The 19058-nt window shown below is 36.1% G+C and overlaps 1 protein-coding gene across 1 annotated transcript in view; it reads right to left on the bottom strand.

The window, feature by feature from the left end:
- LOC138319467 (neural cell adhesion molecule 2-like) overlaps positions 1-19058 on the bottom strand; it is an 80744-nt gene that overhangs the window by 18919 nt on the left and 42767 nt on the right. The window contains exons 3-16 of the mRNA XM_069262623.1: positions 17974-18116; positions 17432-17560; positions 14712-14849; positions 14233-14345; positions 13597-13800; positions 11001-11147; positions 9942-10134; positions 8335-8643; positions 7946-8095; positions 7506-7637; positions 6848-6975; positions 5428-5641; positions 4531-4554; positions 2673-2717 (exon numbers count right to left, since the gene is read on the bottom strand). Of these exons, the coding sequence (XP_069118724.1) occupies positions 2673-2717; positions 4531-4554; positions 5428-5641; positions 6848-6975; positions 7506-7637; positions 7946-8095; positions 8335-8643; positions 9942-10134; positions 11001-11147; positions 13597-13800; positions 14233-14345; positions 14712-14849; positions 17432-17560; positions 17974-18116 (2069 nt within the window). The remainder of the gene's footprint in view (positions 1-2672; positions 2718-4530; positions 4555-5427; positions 5642-6847; positions 6976-7505; positions 7638-7945; positions 8096-8334; positions 8644-9941; positions 10135-11000; positions 11148-13596; positions 13801-14232; positions 14346-14711; positions 14850-17431; positions 17561-17973; positions 18117-19058) is intronic.

Below are 19058 nucleotides of genomic sequence, written 5' to 3'. Positions count from 1 at the left end.
AGCTTATCCATTATCTATGTAAGATGAAAGTGAGGAAAAAACTTTTCCCAACCAATAAGCATTCATAGGCATTTTTACATCTCTAAAAGATAACAGATCTGAACCAATCATGGACAATGGCGCCAATTATATTGGTATGCAATAAAAGGAAGTATTGGAGAAGAATAACTAGTAGTTAGGCCAAGGAATTACAGTAATATCAGAGGAAATAGAAATGTATTCTACCTGATCATTAACAGGTGGTCATTTATAACAGTCATTATTTAAAACATACACAGGATACATCTTCAATATCTATCTCTACCCCAGGGGACATAGACTTAGAGGTAGTGCTCACACATTTGGACAAGGCTTCCCTTTGACAGCAACATGTGAATACATCACAAGTTTATTGCCAACTTTATCTTTCAACTTTAACCAAAATTCCAAGGTACATGGCATCCTAGAGATATAGGACTTTAATCACGGTCACTATTGGCCCCCTAAGGTGCAGGGTACAAGACTGGCAAGTCATTGGATTGGGCATGCTCAAACAGCTAGCATAGAAGTGCAAATAATATGAGACAATCTAACAAGGCACACAATTATGTAACATAAAATAACACTATTGCATACAAAGCACTGATTGTTCATCTAAGAATTGTTAGCTTTTTTGTTGTAAAATTTGTTTAATTTGTTTGCTGTTTTTTTTCTATCAATTCCAAAGCTTCAATCACTATTTAATGAACAATCAGGCTAAAACTAAAAAGAAATATGCATAATTAAATAAAAACAACATTATCTAATCAGTGTACAAACCTGATCCTTATTGGTTATTTCTAAATTTAGATAAATAAGCCAATGACTTATTTATTATCATTGTCTTTTCTTCAAAATATAAGTTATCCAAATTTTGAGATTATAATGATGATATCTAAATTTCATGTTGGTAATGTCATTTAACACTGAAGACATCCAAGTACGAATTTATAATAAATAAGGACAATTAAGTATGAATTTATAATAAATAAGGACAATTAAGTACGAATTTATAATAAATAAGGACAATTGATGATCAAGTCTGTACATCTTTAAGACAAACAGCTACATATCAACATGCATAATAAATAAATCCAGGAAATGCACACATAATGGTAAAGATGAATCATGAACTTAATTGTGTTCACTCCTTTATAGACCTTGAAAATACATATGAATAGATCAAAAGGTTTAAGATTTATAAATGTATAGGTGAAATATGATGCACAATGAAAGATACCAGAAAATAGGAGCAAGAATTTTTTTTTTTTAATTTCCTTGTTCCTTTTTCTCCATTTCAATAAAATGTTCGGCAGGGATTGTGTTGTTTCATGATGTACTACTCATACAGTGCAGTTCTCTGATTGGTCAAAATTGACATGAAACTCAATTTCTGATTGGTGGATCTGCTCATATCATGACAACAGAATCCTGAATAGAGTGAATTCCATGCATACATAGTGTGATACTTGAGAAATATGTCTTTCATATCTCAATAATTGTTCAAAGTAATGGTAAAGGCTGAATAAGGGGAGATAATCTTTAACCATGGAAGACACGATCATGATTATGTGCATTTTCTTCATGTTTGTGTTGCTCAAATATGTGTCACATATTCAGCTCAAAATAAAATTCCAAAGTTTTATTATGTTTTACAAAAGTTTTGGATTATGTTTTAATAATATAATTGATAGGAATATTAATTTTATTTTATTGTAGCCTATGCCTGAAATCTTTCTATTTATAAACATTTTTTAACCTTTTCCTCGATTCATATTATGCTTCTGTTTTTTTAATTGTCAGTAAATGCTGGATCTGTCAATAGTCTGTGTCATGTCTGTCTGCCAGGTCACTATGAGGAGACATCAGTTAAAGCCCAAATCAATCACACCAATGTCGTAAATTTTAATTCAAACTGAACAATTCAAATCATTCTTCCAACATTTGAATTCAGAAAATAAACCCAAATTTCTGAAAATGGACATTGAATACAATTTACAACACAGTTTGAATAGCACAATATAAACAAACACATCAATAAACAATGTTCCTGGTGAAGAAGCCAGGGCTTACCCTCCAATGCAGATTGGGCGACCTCTGAGTAATGTGTGGTAAGAACGAATACAGGTTAATTACAAACATTCTGTGGGATATTTGGGGCATATATCTACTGATCACAATCTGTCATGGGCAGCGGTAGTAATCTGGAACATTGTTTGCTAAAGGCAAAGGATTTAGTTTTTTTACGACAACACAAGGGAGATAACTGAATATGAACAATTGAAAGGGATATCACTCCTTTTTTTGATAAGGTCATGGGGGACAAATCTTTTGGAAGATGACAAGGGCAATAACTCTGTAAAATTATTATTAACACAATGCTTTGGAAAGTAAACCATCTAAAATAGAATATGGGAATATTGGCAACCAACTGCTATTAGCTTTCTTAGGCTGAGAAAAGGGCTAGACTTGAATTTGAAGGCAAAACAACCTGATCCCCCCTCACAATTCAAAGGAGGGGATGCTGATGAGTGTTCAGTCACTTTAGCTGACATGCGATCATCATTCTCACTAGCTACAAAAGCCATACACAAAACCTTAGTCCCGCAAAATCATTCCTAAAAAACACCAACTCTGCTGATCTCTTTACTTACTGCTGCTTTCTGAAGCTTCTATTGCACCCGTCTCTAATGGGCCTGCTATTGGGAAAGGGAGATAACTCATTACACAAAGGGGAATAACTCTACTTACAACATGTAGCTGTGGTTGGAATGTATTTTAAATAGCATATTGCTTAAGCACCTAAACTGTAACATTGAAGCAAATGATTTTTGCCATAAATATATTTTATATCTTTAAAATTCAAGACATTGGAACAACTATTAATTGTATTTTGAATAGTAGAATTAAACTTTAAAAGATCATTGACTCTGATATTTGTATATTTATATTCCTTAAAACTTGGCTTGGTTACATACCTGCCAACCTTCAGGAATTGCAATGCGGTTAAAAGCGCGGGAGTGACAATTTCAATAGTTTAAATGAGGCGCTAAGTGTCGCTTATCACCATTTTTTAATTTAATTGTTTATAAAGCATAAAACCTGTTAAATTTTGAAAATAATATAAGACAGAAATAGTTCGCTTTTTAAACGAATAAATGTACTCAAATATTTTTATATCTTATAAAATATATGTTAAAAAACATCAAAGGCATTTTTAACATGAAAGATAAATATTTTTGTTAAATCAGAAGTAGAAAGAGAAGGAGAAATATGCATGGTAATTATTTGATCCATGTGTTGAAGTAACATCATCAAAATATTTTTTGACTGTAATGGTACTCTTCTACTTTCATTTTCAATCAGTACTGTACTGTTAATTACCTTGCCTTAGTATTCATTGTATCAAACATTTGGTTATTATTATTACATTTTGTAGTTTGGAGATGAGGAAAGTACTTTTTGACACCAATTTCCTTTTAAATTTTCTTCATTATCAATGCAAGTTTTTGGTTAAAGAACCTACTGGCAAAATAAATCAGGATGTAAAAATCACTTCCATAAAAACCTGACAAACATGGAGGCATCAGTCTCACAGATATAACACATAGATCAGAAAAGATAGATATTGAAATTTGATTATTTGTTTAGTTATTGTATGATTTTACATGCAGTATCTCACCAAAAGTTTACAAGAAAACCCATGTCCAAAACAAAAATAAAAAAAAAATAGTTGAAGGGTTATTATTTTTGTTTTCTGATGGTTTTTTTTCTCTTGACACATTATTATATATACCACCTAAATCATGTGCATGAAGAACAAGAGCAATCAATGCTTTTTTTATATATTGCCATTGGAACACAATATTTTTAACTGTTTCTCACTTTTTTTGTTCAATGAAAATGAAAACTACAAAAATAATTAAAACAGTGTTGTGTGCAGCAAACTTCATGTGTCAGAGTGTTGAATTCAATTGAAAATATTGTCAAATCTATTGAACATGCACATCATGAATGCTAATGCCAGGGACATATTGATCTATATAAGGGGTTATTCTATTGAACAACATATGGTGCAGCTTGCTACAACATTGTAAGGGCAATAACTCTATCAACATTTCAGAATACAAGACAACCCACCCACCCCACCACAATCTTTACTGAATCATAGTAAATTTAGTTTATCAATGGATCATATTAAGGTTTAAATTGTTCTTTTACAGTTATATTTTTTATATTTTCTTTCACAATTTAAAACCTTTTGAATAAAAATATTTTCATAGATTTAAGTTATGTTCTTATTGAAACTTTTGACTTAAAAGACATCCTTATGATATTTATAACCCCTTTGTAATAGGAGTAGAGACAATAGGTTGATTTTATGTTTGTTTACTTAAAACTTTTTTTAGTTTAGGCCCATTACAAGGCAAGTCAGGGCCACTGACAGCAGGCAAAATAAATTACAAGTCAAAGGAGTAAGCAAATTACAGGGAAGTTTTTCAGAAGTCTTACCATGTGACTCAGTTACCGACTGATCTGGAACCACAATGTGTACATAGATATGGAGGTCAAATAGAGGTGAAGGACATATCCAAGGTCATGCACCTTATCAACTTTACACACGTTTCATGCAATACCAGTCAATCTACATAACATCTTATATGATGGTTTATTGTTCTTATAAAATGTTGCTTTAACTTGAGTAAACACTATCTAACACTGCCTCCCTCTGGTAAGTAAACCTACCACCTCAGAACTAAATCAATGGCTGCATTAACTGACTAAAGTAGACTTAGCACCAAATCCCTTCCAGACAAACAAATACTATGTCACAGACAGCTGCAAGAAATGTCCATCAGCAAATAGCTACCCACACTATAAAAACTATTGTCAAACAAACATGAATGCAGGATTTTTAAGTCAAAGTTCACACAATGTTGTCGCTTAAAAAGCTTTAGTAATGTTTTTACTGAAATCCATTCTGCTGCCGTTTCTCAAATAACAAGAACAAATTCAAAATATCACTCTTCAAACAGCTGGGGAAAAGCTTCAATTCAAATTACATTAGTAGGATGGGCAGGATAAAGTCAAGAGTTCCCCCCGTAATTCCTAGCATTAAAACTAACAGGTTTTTCTTGTATTTTCTATCTTTAATGAATTTCGATCATTCCTTTATCATACTAAGGTTCTTTTCAGTCCATGTAATGATAAACTTGCCATAAGCAAGTGATCCCAAAGTCTGGCAGCTCATAACTGCAAACACTCGCACAGTCTGTATAATATGGGTCCCTTTAAAAGAAATTTTATCTCTGTTGTGAGCAGATTAGATGTCTAAAACCTTAATGATTTCAGTCAAAGATGCATTCATAGTTTCAACAAAATAACATAAGCATTGTGCATTGTACTTACCGTTAGCCATGCGCCAGATGAAGGGCCTGGGATCGGATGTTCCCTTGACGTTGGTTGCAGTTACTTCAGCTTCGTAGTATGCGGATGGGACGAGATCTTCGATTAGTTTTGTGGAGGTTCCACCCTTGGGGGCTGGAGTAACGGTAAACCAACCTGATATTGCCTCGTTACGTTGGTACTTGTTGTCCACAGTTTGTTGGTCAAGGATGGAAACCTATATACCACATAAAACATAATTCATAAAGAGATTGTACTTTCCTGGTCAACATAAAGCCTGCATCTGTAGCCATGGAAACCATTAACATATCGATATCATATTTGTAACTTTTATTTGTCTATGTCTGTGGATTATTTGTTTATATGTTAATTAAAAGGATGTTCAACATTTTATCATCGCTTTCAAAGAAAATATTATTTCTCATTCAATATAAACCAGCTATTCAAAACCAATGCTTTCTGACTAATTACTCAAATGATGATGACATTACAATGAAAAGTAAGGTTAATAAATCTCTCATTGACTCAGTTCATGGTATTGGATTCTTCTTGTTCATCTCTATCATCTATCCATGTACCAATCTGATCACCTCGGGTCATAGTAATTACATCATCAGTGTTTTGAATGGATTAACAAGAGTACACGTAACTATGAAACTAAGTTATACTTTTCTGCCATCCATAATGTTTCTAGATTTAATTATTAATTATTTCACAAGGTCACTTAAAATCTGCTACCTCTCTGATGTATATAGCAGATATCAAATTTTGTCTTCTTGACTGGAAAAGTTTTCAAAATTTGGTTTTTAAATCATCTCTGTGTCTTGTTTTAGGACCTTAGGTAAGACACACATCACCATTTGGTAGTAATGCTAAGTAAAGAAGCCATGTTATTTGTCTTTAGTGCCCACTGTTAATTAGCTGTCACAATTAGGAGATTATAATTAATTCTCTGTTATCATAGTAATTCATTCTTGTATCTATTACACTTGTCTAGTAATCAAGCATCATAAGACATAACCTGTCATCAAAAAGGTAACTCAGCTCTCTATAAACAAAGCTTTTGTCCTTGTAAACAGGTTTTATTGCATGTGTAAGATTAATAGAATCTTACATGGGTCTGTGAAGTGGACAGGGATATCTCAACCCGAGTAAAAGATTTTGGCCAGTCAACCCGAGGCATTTTCACCAAATTTGATGACGTCATCTACAATGTGCGCCGCAGTTACGCCGCATGTATTGATGACGTCATGTTATATATGTCTAGCGCGTGTGAGCTGTCCCCTGTGTAAGATAGAGATATCTTTTCCCTAGCAACCACGGGATATCCCTGTGAAGTATGGTAGAAATAAGATATGCTAACAGAGCAAGGTGATAGGAACTCTTGATAAAGCCTAGATCAGAAGAGCAGTGTTGTACTGACCTGGCGGTAGCGAATGTTGAAGTTAAGGATGGGAGCACCTCCGGTCTTTGGTAGTGTCCATTTGAGAAGATATCGAGTTGATTCTTCACTGAAGGTCTTGGACATGATTTCAGATGGATATGGCTTTCCTAATAATATAATGAATTAAAACAATGATGAGAATACATCATGGATCTGGCCTTTGAATGGTTTGGACCATTTTGGCCCCTATGTCAATCAATTTTTTGAACAAGTGTTAAGAAACTGTATTTCAAATATTTGGTACATCTTTGATACAATCGAAACAGAATTTTCTGATTTTGCAGTGATTCTTTTTTTCTATGTAAAAACAATATAGAATTTAGAAACTATGTAAAACACTATCATGAACAAACTTAATATTTACTGAATAAATGTAAGCAGTTCTGATTCAAGGAGGCATTCTATGATTTCTAGATAAAAAATGAAAAAAAATGGCAAAATTTTCACGTTTTAAATGGTTACAATAGCCGCTGCAATAATACCCAATCATCATATACATTGTATCAAGGATGTACTCGATATTTCAAATTCCACAATTTAGTCAACAAATAACAGATTTTGAAATTCCGCGTATTCCGGGTCTAAAATAACCTGTTTTGTAATTATTGTTATTGAAATAGGTTTTATTTATACTTACTTGTGGCTAATGTTGTGACAGCCACTGGCTTAGCCAGACTCTTGCCAGCCTCACTTTTTGCGTAAAATTGGAATGTATATGGGGTGCTCACTTGAAGGTTCTGGATCTCCACAATGGTTGGGCCATTACGATCTGTAAACAGTATATGTAATTACATAGGACACTTTTATGCAATTTTCCTGACAGAATAATATTGTGGTATTTTTCAAATTCAACATTCATACTTCCCAAATCTAGTTAAATTTGTTTTTTATAAGTAAAGTAGTAGCAAAGTTATCTATGACCCAACCCAGTTGTCCCATGAGCTCTGATTTAGCCTGATCAATATTTTTATATATTATTCATGTCATGACCCAGCCCGACCTTCGGATGAGACAAACTCCCTACCATCTCTGATATACTGATTTCATTAACTTGACTACAGCATTATTCTTCCGTACCTAGCTGGACTTCTGTAGCATTTCCAGTCCCATACTCCACTAAGATATGGGTTGGTGGCGGTCCATTGGTTACAGCTGCGACCTCCGCACTGAAACGGGCTGTAGTGGGAGTCACCTCCAGGGTGGCCACTTCATTCAGCACAGGGACACCTGTAAAGGTCATCTCAAAATGTACTTTAACAGTAAATGTATGTCCTGAGTAAAGGTCATTTCAAAATGTACTTAAACAGTAAATGCATGTCCTGGGTAAAGGTCATCGCAAAATGTACTTTGCCGCCATCGCCGACATCAACATAGTGATACCTATGATTCGCCCTTGCATTGCAGGCAACACAATTAAAACTCATAAAAAAAACCTTGTCTATATAAGTACAAATCACAGGACTTACTTGATTTGACGAGGGTGATGTTTTTGTTGCTAGTACCCATGTCATTATAAGCCTCGCAGGTGTAGGTGGTGTAGACCTCGTTCTCATTACCAAAATCCACGCGGATCATCAGCAGTGCTTCACGAGTAACAGCGTCCACCTGGTGGGCAGTCATGTCAAAGTAACTCTGGCCTACTTGGATCTCCATATCACCTCTATACCAGCGCACCTTTGGGAGGGGCTCCCCGTGGGTGGTGCAGCGTAGTACTCCAGTCTGACCAGCCCAGGTGTAGTTAAGGTCTGGCTGATCTTTAGCGAACACTGGCTGATCTGAAACGTCAACACAACAACATTAAATAGTGGTTTAAAAAAAGATCATGTGCCAGTTACATCACAAGCTTCATTATTTCAAGAAAAGTAACTAAAAAGGACTTTGTACAATTTGGGTCTTTTTTTTTGCCCCCAAATCCATCAAATTTTCATAACTGTTTTTCCGTGATCCCATTGTTGTTTTTCAAATATTTATTACATCCCAATTCAACTGTAATGACTGTTTTCTAATTTTGCATAATTCGAATGGTTACCATGACAATTAAATCTGCAAAATTAGAAATCTATCGTTACATTCAAATTAGGGGCATAACTAATGGGTCAAATCCAACAATTTAAATACTTAATAATAGTTTTGGAAAATTGATGGATTTTGGGCCCGAAAAGGGCACCCACCATGCATAATCTTTTAAGGGATAGACACCTGTTTCTGTCTTTGTATGGTACACAGACAGGATGGGATAGCACAAGGTAACACTACATGCCTTAGGGAAACAGGGGTGGAGATTTAGTAATAAATAATGCTTCAGAACAACCCAATATTTAATGCTGAGACGGCTAACAGAATCTACCTAACTAGAAATTATTATCTGAAAAATAATGAATTACATCTAACAGTGATTAAACTCTCTCCCTCTGCAGACCCTGATTTGCCACCACCGGCGTGACATTGTATTTATATCTTACAGTGATAAAACTCTTTCCCTCTGCAGCCCCTGATTTGCCACCATAGACGTGACATTATATTTACATCTAACAGTGAGGAAATACTCTCCATCAGCAGCCCCTGATTTGCCACCATAGACGTGACATTATATTTACATCTAACAGTGAGGAAATACTCTCCATCAGCAGCCCCTGATTTGCCACCATAGACGTGACATACTCACATCTTACAGTATGGAAACACTCTCATTCTGCAGCCCCTGATTTGCCACCATAGACGTGACATACTTACATCTTACAGTATGGAAACACTCTCATTCTGCAGCCCCTGATTTGCCACCATAGACGTGACATACTCACATCTTACAGTATGGAAACACTCTCATTCTGCAGCCCCTGATTTGCCACCATAGACGTGATATATTTACATCTTACAGTATGGAAACACTCTCATTCTGCAGCCCCTGATTTGCCACCATAGAAGTGACATATTTACATTTTACATTGAGGAAACTCTCTCCCTCTGCAGACTTTAACCTGCCACCATAGACATGACATACTTACATCTAACAGTGAGGAAACTCTCTCCCTGTGCAGACTTTAGCCTGCCACCATAGACATGACATACTTACATCTAACAGTGAGGAAACTCTCTCCCTCTGCAGACCCTGATTTGCCACCATCGGCGTGACATTCGTAAATTCCTGTATCCTCTGGTACCAGGTTGTTGATGGTCAGTTCTGAAAGGCGTTCATTCTGATCTGGGTAGTCAGTTTCTTGTATGTTTGTTTTTACAGAGACCAGGTCACCTGAGTTGCCTTCCACCTAGGAAACAAGAGATTATAATGATTCCTTTCATTTCCCATGTCTGTCATCTGTTTTACCAATGGTGTGGTGGAGATATGTTGCCCTCACATATGTAACCCATGAGTAGAAGTTTGGTTGTAGAACATCAAGACATTTGATATATTTCAGATGAATAAATTCACCAGCCAAGCTAGTTAAATCTCCATATGTAATTACACTACACACAGCATGAAAATCATTACATTGGAAACAGTTTGAAAGCAGATGTTAGCAAAAGCATCCCTCTATGAAACAAGAGGCCCAAGATGTCTTGACTGTCACCTGAGTGCTGGTAAAGAAAGAGAATTGCAAAGTCAGTTCAAATCTGTAAAGCATTTATGAATTAAAAGAAACTTGACCCCTTCCCAAGGGGGAAAAGTGAGACCCCTGGTTCATACAATTCACAAATTTTAAAAAAGACCTCAAGAACTTTCCATCAATGAAGAGTATTTTATTCTAGCATTTCTGAAATTTCAGAAGAAGAGTTTTGAAGTTTAACCTATTTTACTCCTTTTGGCCCTACCCCTCAGGCCCCTAGGGGGCTGGGACCATACAATTCACAATGTTGATGGACCTTTGGCCATTGAATTGTTCTGCAAAATTTCTTCGAATTTGGTTAATGTAAATTGTTTATCGTCGCATGACGCACAACATACGACGGTGCACTAAAGGAGATTAGAATAGGCCACTTGAGACTTCGTCTCAGGTAACCTAAAAATCCATGATTACAGTCTCTACTATTAAGTGAACAAATAGTTCACTACCTGTATCTTGATTACAGGATTCAAAAAAAAATCTCCCTTTTCATCATTTTTAAATGTGGGAACTGTGATTGAGCTACTTACATCTTGATTACCGGCGTTGAAAGCAATGCCACCCTTCTGCCACGTTATAGAGTTCAGGGGATTCCCATTCACCAGACAGCTCAGCTTGACTGAAGTTCCTTCATTTGCAGAAGCATTGTTGAACATAAACGTTTTAAAGATTTTAGCCTATTTGACCACTGTGACCTTGATTGAAGGTCAAGGTAATTCATTTGAACAAACTTGGTAGTCCTTCATCCCAGCATGCTACATGCCCAATATCAGTACCCTGGGCCTTCTGGTTCTTAAGAAGAATTCATTAAAAGATTTTAGCCTATTTGACCCTGTGACCTTGAATGAAGATCAAGGTCATTTCATTTGGACAAACTTGGTAGCCCTTCATCCCAGCATGCCACAGGCCTAATATCAGGTCTCTAGGCCTCATAGTTATTCACAAGAATTTGTTTAAATGATTTTAGCCTATTTGACCCCTGTGACCTTGAATGAAGGTCAAAGTCATTTATTTGAACTAACTTGGTAGCCCTTCATCCCAGCATCCTACAGGCCAAAATATCAGTACCCTGGGCCTTCTGGTTCTTGAGAAGAAGTCGTTTAAAGATTTTAGCCTTTTTGACCCCCGTGACCTTGAATGAAGGTTAAGGTCATTCATTTGAACAAACTTGGTAGCCCTTCATCCCAAGCATGTCCTACAGTCCCAATATCAGTACCCTGGGCCTTCTGGTTCTTGAGAAGAAGTCGTTTAAAGATTTTAGCCTATTTGACCCTCGTGACCTTGAATGAAGGTCAAGGTCATTTATTTCAACAAACTTGGTAGCCCTTCATCCCAGCATCCTACAGGGCAAATATCAGTACCTGGGCCTTCTGGTTCTTGAGAAGAAGTTGTTTAAAGATTTTAGCCTTTTTGACCCTCGTGACCTTAATGAAGGTCAAGGTCATTTATTTGAACAAACTTGGTAGCCCTTCATCCCAGCATGCCACAGGCCTAATATCAGGTCTCTAGGCCTCTTAGTTATTCACAAGCAGTTGTTTAAAGGATTTTAGCCTATTTGACCCCTGTGACCTTGAATGAAGGTCAAGGTCATTTATTCGAACAAACTTGGTAGCCCTTCATCCAAGCATGTCACAGTCCCAATATCAGTACCCTGGGCCTCTGGTTTCTGGTTCTTGAGACCCTCGTGACCGAAGGGCCTTCTGGTTCTTGAGAAGAAGTCGTTTAAAGATTTTAGCCTATTTGACCCCTCGTGACCTTGAATGAAGGTCAAGGTCATTTATTTCAACAAACTTGGTAGCCCTTCATCCCAGCAAGTGTCCATTTTATTTCAACAAACTTGGTAGCCCTGGGGCAAATATCAGGGTCTCTAGGGCTAATGAAGGTCAAAGGTCATTTATTTGAACAAACTTGGTAGCCCTTCATCCTCCAGAAGAAGTTGTTTAAAGATTTTAGGCCTATTTGACATCGTGACCTTGACTGAAGGTCAAGGTCATTTATTTTGAAACAAACTTGGTAGCCCTAATATCAGGTCCTAGGCCCTCTTACACCGAACAAAACTTGGTAGCCCTTCATCCCCAGCATCCTACAAGGCAAATATGAGTACGAAGTTGTTTAAAATTTTTAGCACCCCCCTGTGACCTGAAATGAAAGATGATTAGACTGTGTGATGGTGTGGGTGTATGCGCTTGAGGCAGAGAATATGTGTGAGAGTACAATGATACATGTACATTTGAGTATTAGAAATGTGTTTTTTCATTAGATATTTACCAAGCCATTTGAGTAAAATATATAAGATATTTCAAGATAAATCATTATAATCTTTTTATTACTGGATAACTGATTTTGTAAGTTGTGATTGAAAATACATCGCCTGTTCAAATACGTATTTTAAACTAGTATAACAATACACTTGATATTAATATTGTGCTATTAATAACAATTATAAAATTCGATTCTAAAATTTTCCCTTAAAATGAAATATTTGTGTGTACATTCTTGCACGAATGTAGGTGTGTGTAAGGGTGAGTGTGTGGGTGGGAGTGTGTGGGTGTGAGGATGTGTGGGTGTGTGTATGTGTGTTTTTGTGTGTGCTCGCGAGTGATATGTGATTGTGAATACATATATATGTGTACCTGTATATTGTTTTATGTGACTGTGTACATTGTGTTGTAATGTAATTATGCAAAAAGAAAAAAAAAAAAAAAAAAATTAAAAAAAAAAAAAATATGAGTACCCTGGGCCTTCTGGTTCTTGAGAAGAAGTCGTTTGAATAAAAAGTTTACGCACGGCGCACGACGACGGACGGTGCATGATGACAATAGGTCATCCTGACCCTTCGGGTCAGATGACCTAATAACAGAAAACTCTACATAGAATGATATTATGTATCTGTGTGGATAAGCACACAATGGAAGTCCAGTTAGCACATCATAATCGATAGAGTATTTGCTTTAAACATTTTAACTACAACTATTAACTTCAGCCTTAAAACCTAGTTATGTACATATGGGCAAGTTCTTAACAGTCCCATTTAAATGTATTCCCCCCAAACCTGAAGATTACGTTTCAGAATACAATTAAGGTTATGATTACATAGATTCTTCTTGTGCTTTGATAAGGTTTTACCTCAACATTCATGACACCAATCAGATTAAGTGACTTACTCAGAACGTCCAACTCGGCTTCGTTTTTTACACGCCCTGCGTCGTTCCAAGCCTCACAGCGATAGATCCCTTGGTCATCAATAATTACCTCCCTTATGATAAATGTTCCAACCACTTCGTCAATTGAAAATCGGTCACCATCAACAAGGGCATTAGTTTGACCAGACTAAAACAAACATCAGCATATATATAGAGTACAACATCAGCACATTAAAAACAGACTTCAAAAATGAAAACTGAATTTTGAAATTTATAATCAAGAGTTCACATCAGATATACCTAATTGTATTGGAATTTATTTGAATCTCTAAAGCCATAAATGTCCATAAAACATAAATCCTCAAGACTCCCGAACTTTTAGGAAAAAACCGTACAGGTTAAATATATGAATATTTGAAAGCTGGTCGTAACATAGTTACTGTTTTATTCTGTAGTAGAGCTTCATTGATATGGTAAACATACGCATATTAGGTAATCTAATTATATCAAATGCTCTGTTAAAATAAAATAGCCCGATTTTTTTTCTGTATATCATTTATATACCGTAACTATTATCGTAATAAAGCACTTGAAGGAATACATCGTGGCACTACATTACCTTGAACCATTCATATTTGGGTTCTGGGATTCCAGAGGCTCGGCATTCCATTCGCATTGATTGGCCAGTAATGGTTTCTTGTCGGGAAGGTGACTGAGTGATGACAGGTGGCACTGTAAACAAGGGCAGATAACTCTATTAGAATATTTGAGAATAAGACTAATACCCCCGCCCCGCTGCACATGGGGGTGGTGGGGTGGGGGTTGGGATAATTACGAAATAGGAAAATACTGGATTAGGGAGAAGAGAACATATCAGACCTCTATCTGACCGTGGCAAAAGGCTTAAAAAGAAAGCACCCAAGCCTACTTCTATAGCTCAAATCTTTGCTTTGAATTTATTGGATTGGAATTCCTTTAAACAGAATTAATGGCACAGAATAAATTCCATAAAACAGAATACCTTAAGCATGACTTGAATAATTGTCCAGAAATATTTCGTATTTCTGGTAGAACTGTATATCAGTAAGAGTTACCTACCCTTGACAAACACTGTGATTGGGACTTTTTCAAAGGTTAATGTGGTCATTATTTCACAGGTATATACTCCTCCATCTGCTGTAGTGATATTGTCGATCTTCAGTCCCTGACTTACCTGTTCCAATTCTGAATTAGGACCTGTAAGGAAACAATGGCTAGAAGTCACACAATAGGTAATCACATTTTTTTTTAATTTCAATCTTTAATAGGGATTTCCATTTTCAGGGGTTTAATCAAATTTGCACCAAATGCAGATTTTACCAACCAAACATAGTCTCTGTCTAGGAATATCTTAATCTTAATATCACTTTCAACTATGAATAACCCACACAAAAAAAGAGCTAATGACTATATTCACATTTGCATATACAGTCGAAACTCGTTTTCTCAAACCGCTTGACTCGAAATTCCGGTTGAGTCAAATTAATTTTAAAGTCCTGTTTTTTCCCCTTCTTTGTATAGATGTATTTTAAGATCAGAGGACTCGAAACTCTGGTTGAGTCAAAGTCAATTCCTTGTCCCTAGAACGGATATTCAACGGAAAAAATAGTCCCTATCTTGAATCTAATTTCAGTCAAAATTTCAATCTAAAACATGAGGCCCAACTGCCTTAACGGTCACCTGAGTTTGAATATATAATGAAACAAATAATGAAACAAATGAAAGACATATAAACACTATATAATGGGCCTTGAAGTTGGTCAGTGATTTATAAATTTGACTTTTTAGTTTAAGAAAAGTATATTCTTCCATCAAACCTGTGAACTTAAAAGAATTTTTTTTTTTTTTTTTTAAATTTTAGTCATTTTAACCCTGTTTGGTCCCGCCCTTCTGGTCCCCCAGGGGGTCATGAGGACCGATATGGATGTTTATAATGCTATACCTCAGGCTAATAATTCTAATCAAGTTTGACTCATGCTCATAAATGTGTTTTCCCTACGTAAACTACAGTAAATTTGACCCCTTCCTAAGGGGAACCGTGAGACCCCAGGGTCATATAATTCACAATCTTTATAAAACACCTTAGTAGTGTATTTGATTCTCCTATTTCCAGAATTTTAGAAGAAGATTTTTTGAAGTTTTAGCCTATTTGACCTTTTTTGGCCCCGCCCCTCTGCCCCAAGGGGTTTGGCCAGGACCAATATGGATATGTTGTTAAAACGCTTTCTCATACTGATAATTCTGACAACATTTGACTCTTTTCCTTTTACAAATGACCAAATAATGCTCAAAAATGTGTTTTACCTACATAAACTATAGTAAACTTAACCCCCTCCCCGGGGGAAATGAGAGATGTTTGTTTGTTTGTTTGATTAATTAACGTCCTTTTAACAGCTATGATCATGTAAGGACGGCCTCCCATGTATGCGGTGTATTGCATGTATGTAGTGCGAGGTGCGTGTTTTGGGAGACTGTGGTGTATTCGTGTTGTATCTTCTTGTATAGTGGAACTATTGTCCTTTTTATAGTGCTATATCACTGAAGCATGCCGCCGAAGACACCAAGCAACACACCCCACCCGGTCACATTATACTGACAAAGGGCGAACCAGTCGTCCCACTCCCTGTATGCTGAGCACTAAGCAGGAGCAGAAACTACCACTTTTATAGACTTTGGTGTGTCCCTGCCAGGGGACAGAACCCAGAGCCTTTCACATAGGGGCGAAAGCTCAACTCATGGCCAAAAGTGAGGCGGTACCCCAGTCATATAATTCACAATTTTTGTTAAGGACCATGAATTAAGACCTTTCTATCTATGAAGAGTATTTGATTCTAACACATCTGTGAGTAGAACAGAAGATTTTTGAAATTTTGATCAATTTTACCCCTTTTTGCACCTCCCACAGCCACCTGGGGGTTGGGGACAATATAATTCACAATTTTGATTGGCCTAATAACTTAGAAGCTTTGTGCAAAATCTCATTGAAATTGCTTCAGCAGTTTTGGAGAAGTCGAAAATGTAAATTGTTTACGGACATACGATGCAAAACGGACAAGGCACGACTGACGACGATGGACAAAATGCGATTAGAATAGGTCACTTGAGACATCATTTCAGGTGACCTAAAAAGTAAATATACCATGTATACAAACAACAACGGGTCAGAGCCAAAATTTATACAAACTCTGTTCCTCTTCACCCAAGGATGTTTCTGGCCAGATTTGGTTTCAATCCATGCAGAACATTAGGACTAGTAGCGATTTATAGAATTTACCTCTATTTCCCCTATTGGGCCCCGCCCCTCCTGCTCCTGGGAGGTCAGAGCCAAAACTTATACAAACTCTGTTCCCCTTCCATCAAGGAAGTTTCTGGCCAAATATGGTTAGAATCCATGCAGAACTATATGACTAGTGGCGATTTAAAGGAAATGTGTACGGATGGGTAACAGACGCCACACCATGACATAAGCTCACCGGCCCTTTGGGCCAGGTGAGCTAAAATTCAATATTTTCTATATTTTTTAACCAATGACTGTATTTGACCTAATAAATGCCCCACCCTCTAAGTGCTAATGCCTCCTTTTGATGCCACAATATCACTTACCTCAAATTCCATGCAGACCGACACCATGATTTTCTATTGGCTTTTTATTACATTGTATGATAATTTTGTTAATTTTGGTCCTAATTAGCATCCCCACATTTTTTACAATTTTAAAACATCCTGGGTGCTTATTGGGTTAAAATGGGTAGCTGAACATTAGGCTACTAACAACTTACCAACAGCTTGGCCGTTTGTGTCGTACCACGAGATAGTGAAGTCCGCAGAGCTCATTGAACAGTTCACAATAGCATCTTCTCCTTGTGTAAATGCCTGGTAGGTTTTGATATGTGTAGTTATGATCGGAACTGAAACATGTGAACATTTCACATATGTAGTCTTGGATACAAGATTAGTTTATGACACATAATGATAATTGTTGTACAAAATGAGGTCTCTTTTATATATTTGGTTCTGTAAAAGAATAACTTTTATATGATAAAATGTATGCGTATAGATATAGCTGATACAAAACGGCAGGCAAATGAATTCAAAAATTATTATAATGCAATATAAATATATTGTAAATATTGAGTTTGTAAGATAACTTATATAAAGATTTCCAACTTCGCATTGAAGTGAGACAAGACAGGAAATGATAGTACAAGAAAGGTGTTGAATAACCCGGCCCAGATTTCATAGCTCCATGGACCTCAAAATATCAAAGTGAAAAGAAATCCCACAAACCAATATTATCCATAATGTATTATTGATACTTTACTTGCAACTTTCAATAGGACTGAAGCCTCTCTCGGCTTTCCGTTGATCATGCCTTTACAGCGGTACACCCCGCCCATCCCCATCGTGATGTTCTCCAACAGAAGGCGTAGCTGCTTAGGATCAGTTTGTGTTAACACCCTCATACTGCAATATGAATACAAATACTGAATTTACCTTCATCAGCTTAACATAGATCTTTACTTATAGCAAATGGATTCCTCCTATAAAATAATGCATATTAAAAAAGAAATGTCTACTCAACACAAATACCCTAGTTAAGTTGAATAGGACACAAAATTATACTAGGACACTTGGAAAGTTCAACCCTATTTCAATATACTGTATTCGACCCAATAAGCAGGGCGTTCAAAAAATTAATAAAAATATTAAGGTGCTTATAAGATAAAATTGTTGCAAATCTTTACAGTTTTGTATAGTATTGGTCTTTATTCATGCCTGGACAATTGAAATTGAGGCCACTAAAAGGGGGAGGGGCCCTTATAGGGACATGCATATGGGCCCTTATTGGGTCGAATACGGTATTATTGAAATACAAATTTTGATGAATTGAAATACGGTATTATTGAAATACAAATTTTGATGAATTGAAATGACACAAAATGATATGCTCAGCAAATTAAAGCAATATTACATGACAATGAAAAACACTAGAATTGTCCCACTCCCACCCTATGTTATGGTAGGAGTATAAAAAGAGATTCCAGTGGGATATCAATTAATTAATTAATTAATTAGGATATCAGCATATGAAATTTTAAAGAGATCACTTTTCAGAATGTTTCAGAAAGTGATCACAAACTTAACTTTTCAAAATCCAAGATTTTCAAGATTTTCAGACAGCTACATATAAATACTCTACACCAACTTCCTTTCATGTGTGATTTAATTTCGCAAATTTCCTGATCCAAGTATATTCGTGTACGTTTATCTCCGCGAATAAGTATCTATATCATTGATACTGATAGGCGTGTCCAGTCAATTTTCAAATCTTTCACGAACTTGTTTTGAAATTGGAGTCGCCAAATTTAGAAGCCGCAAAAGAAAGTTGGGTTACAGTATAGATCT

Source organism: Argopecten irradians, chromosome 3, assembly GCF_041381155.1.
Source record: "Argopecten irradians isolate NY chromosome 3, Ai_NY, whole genome shotgun sequence".
Taxonomy (NCBI): Eukaryota; Metazoa; Mollusca; class Bivalvia; order Pectinida; family Pectinidae; genus Argopecten; species Argopecten irradians.
The sequence above is the reverse complement of the archived record's forward strand: the minus strand, read 5'-3'. Positions and strand labels throughout refer to the sequence as shown.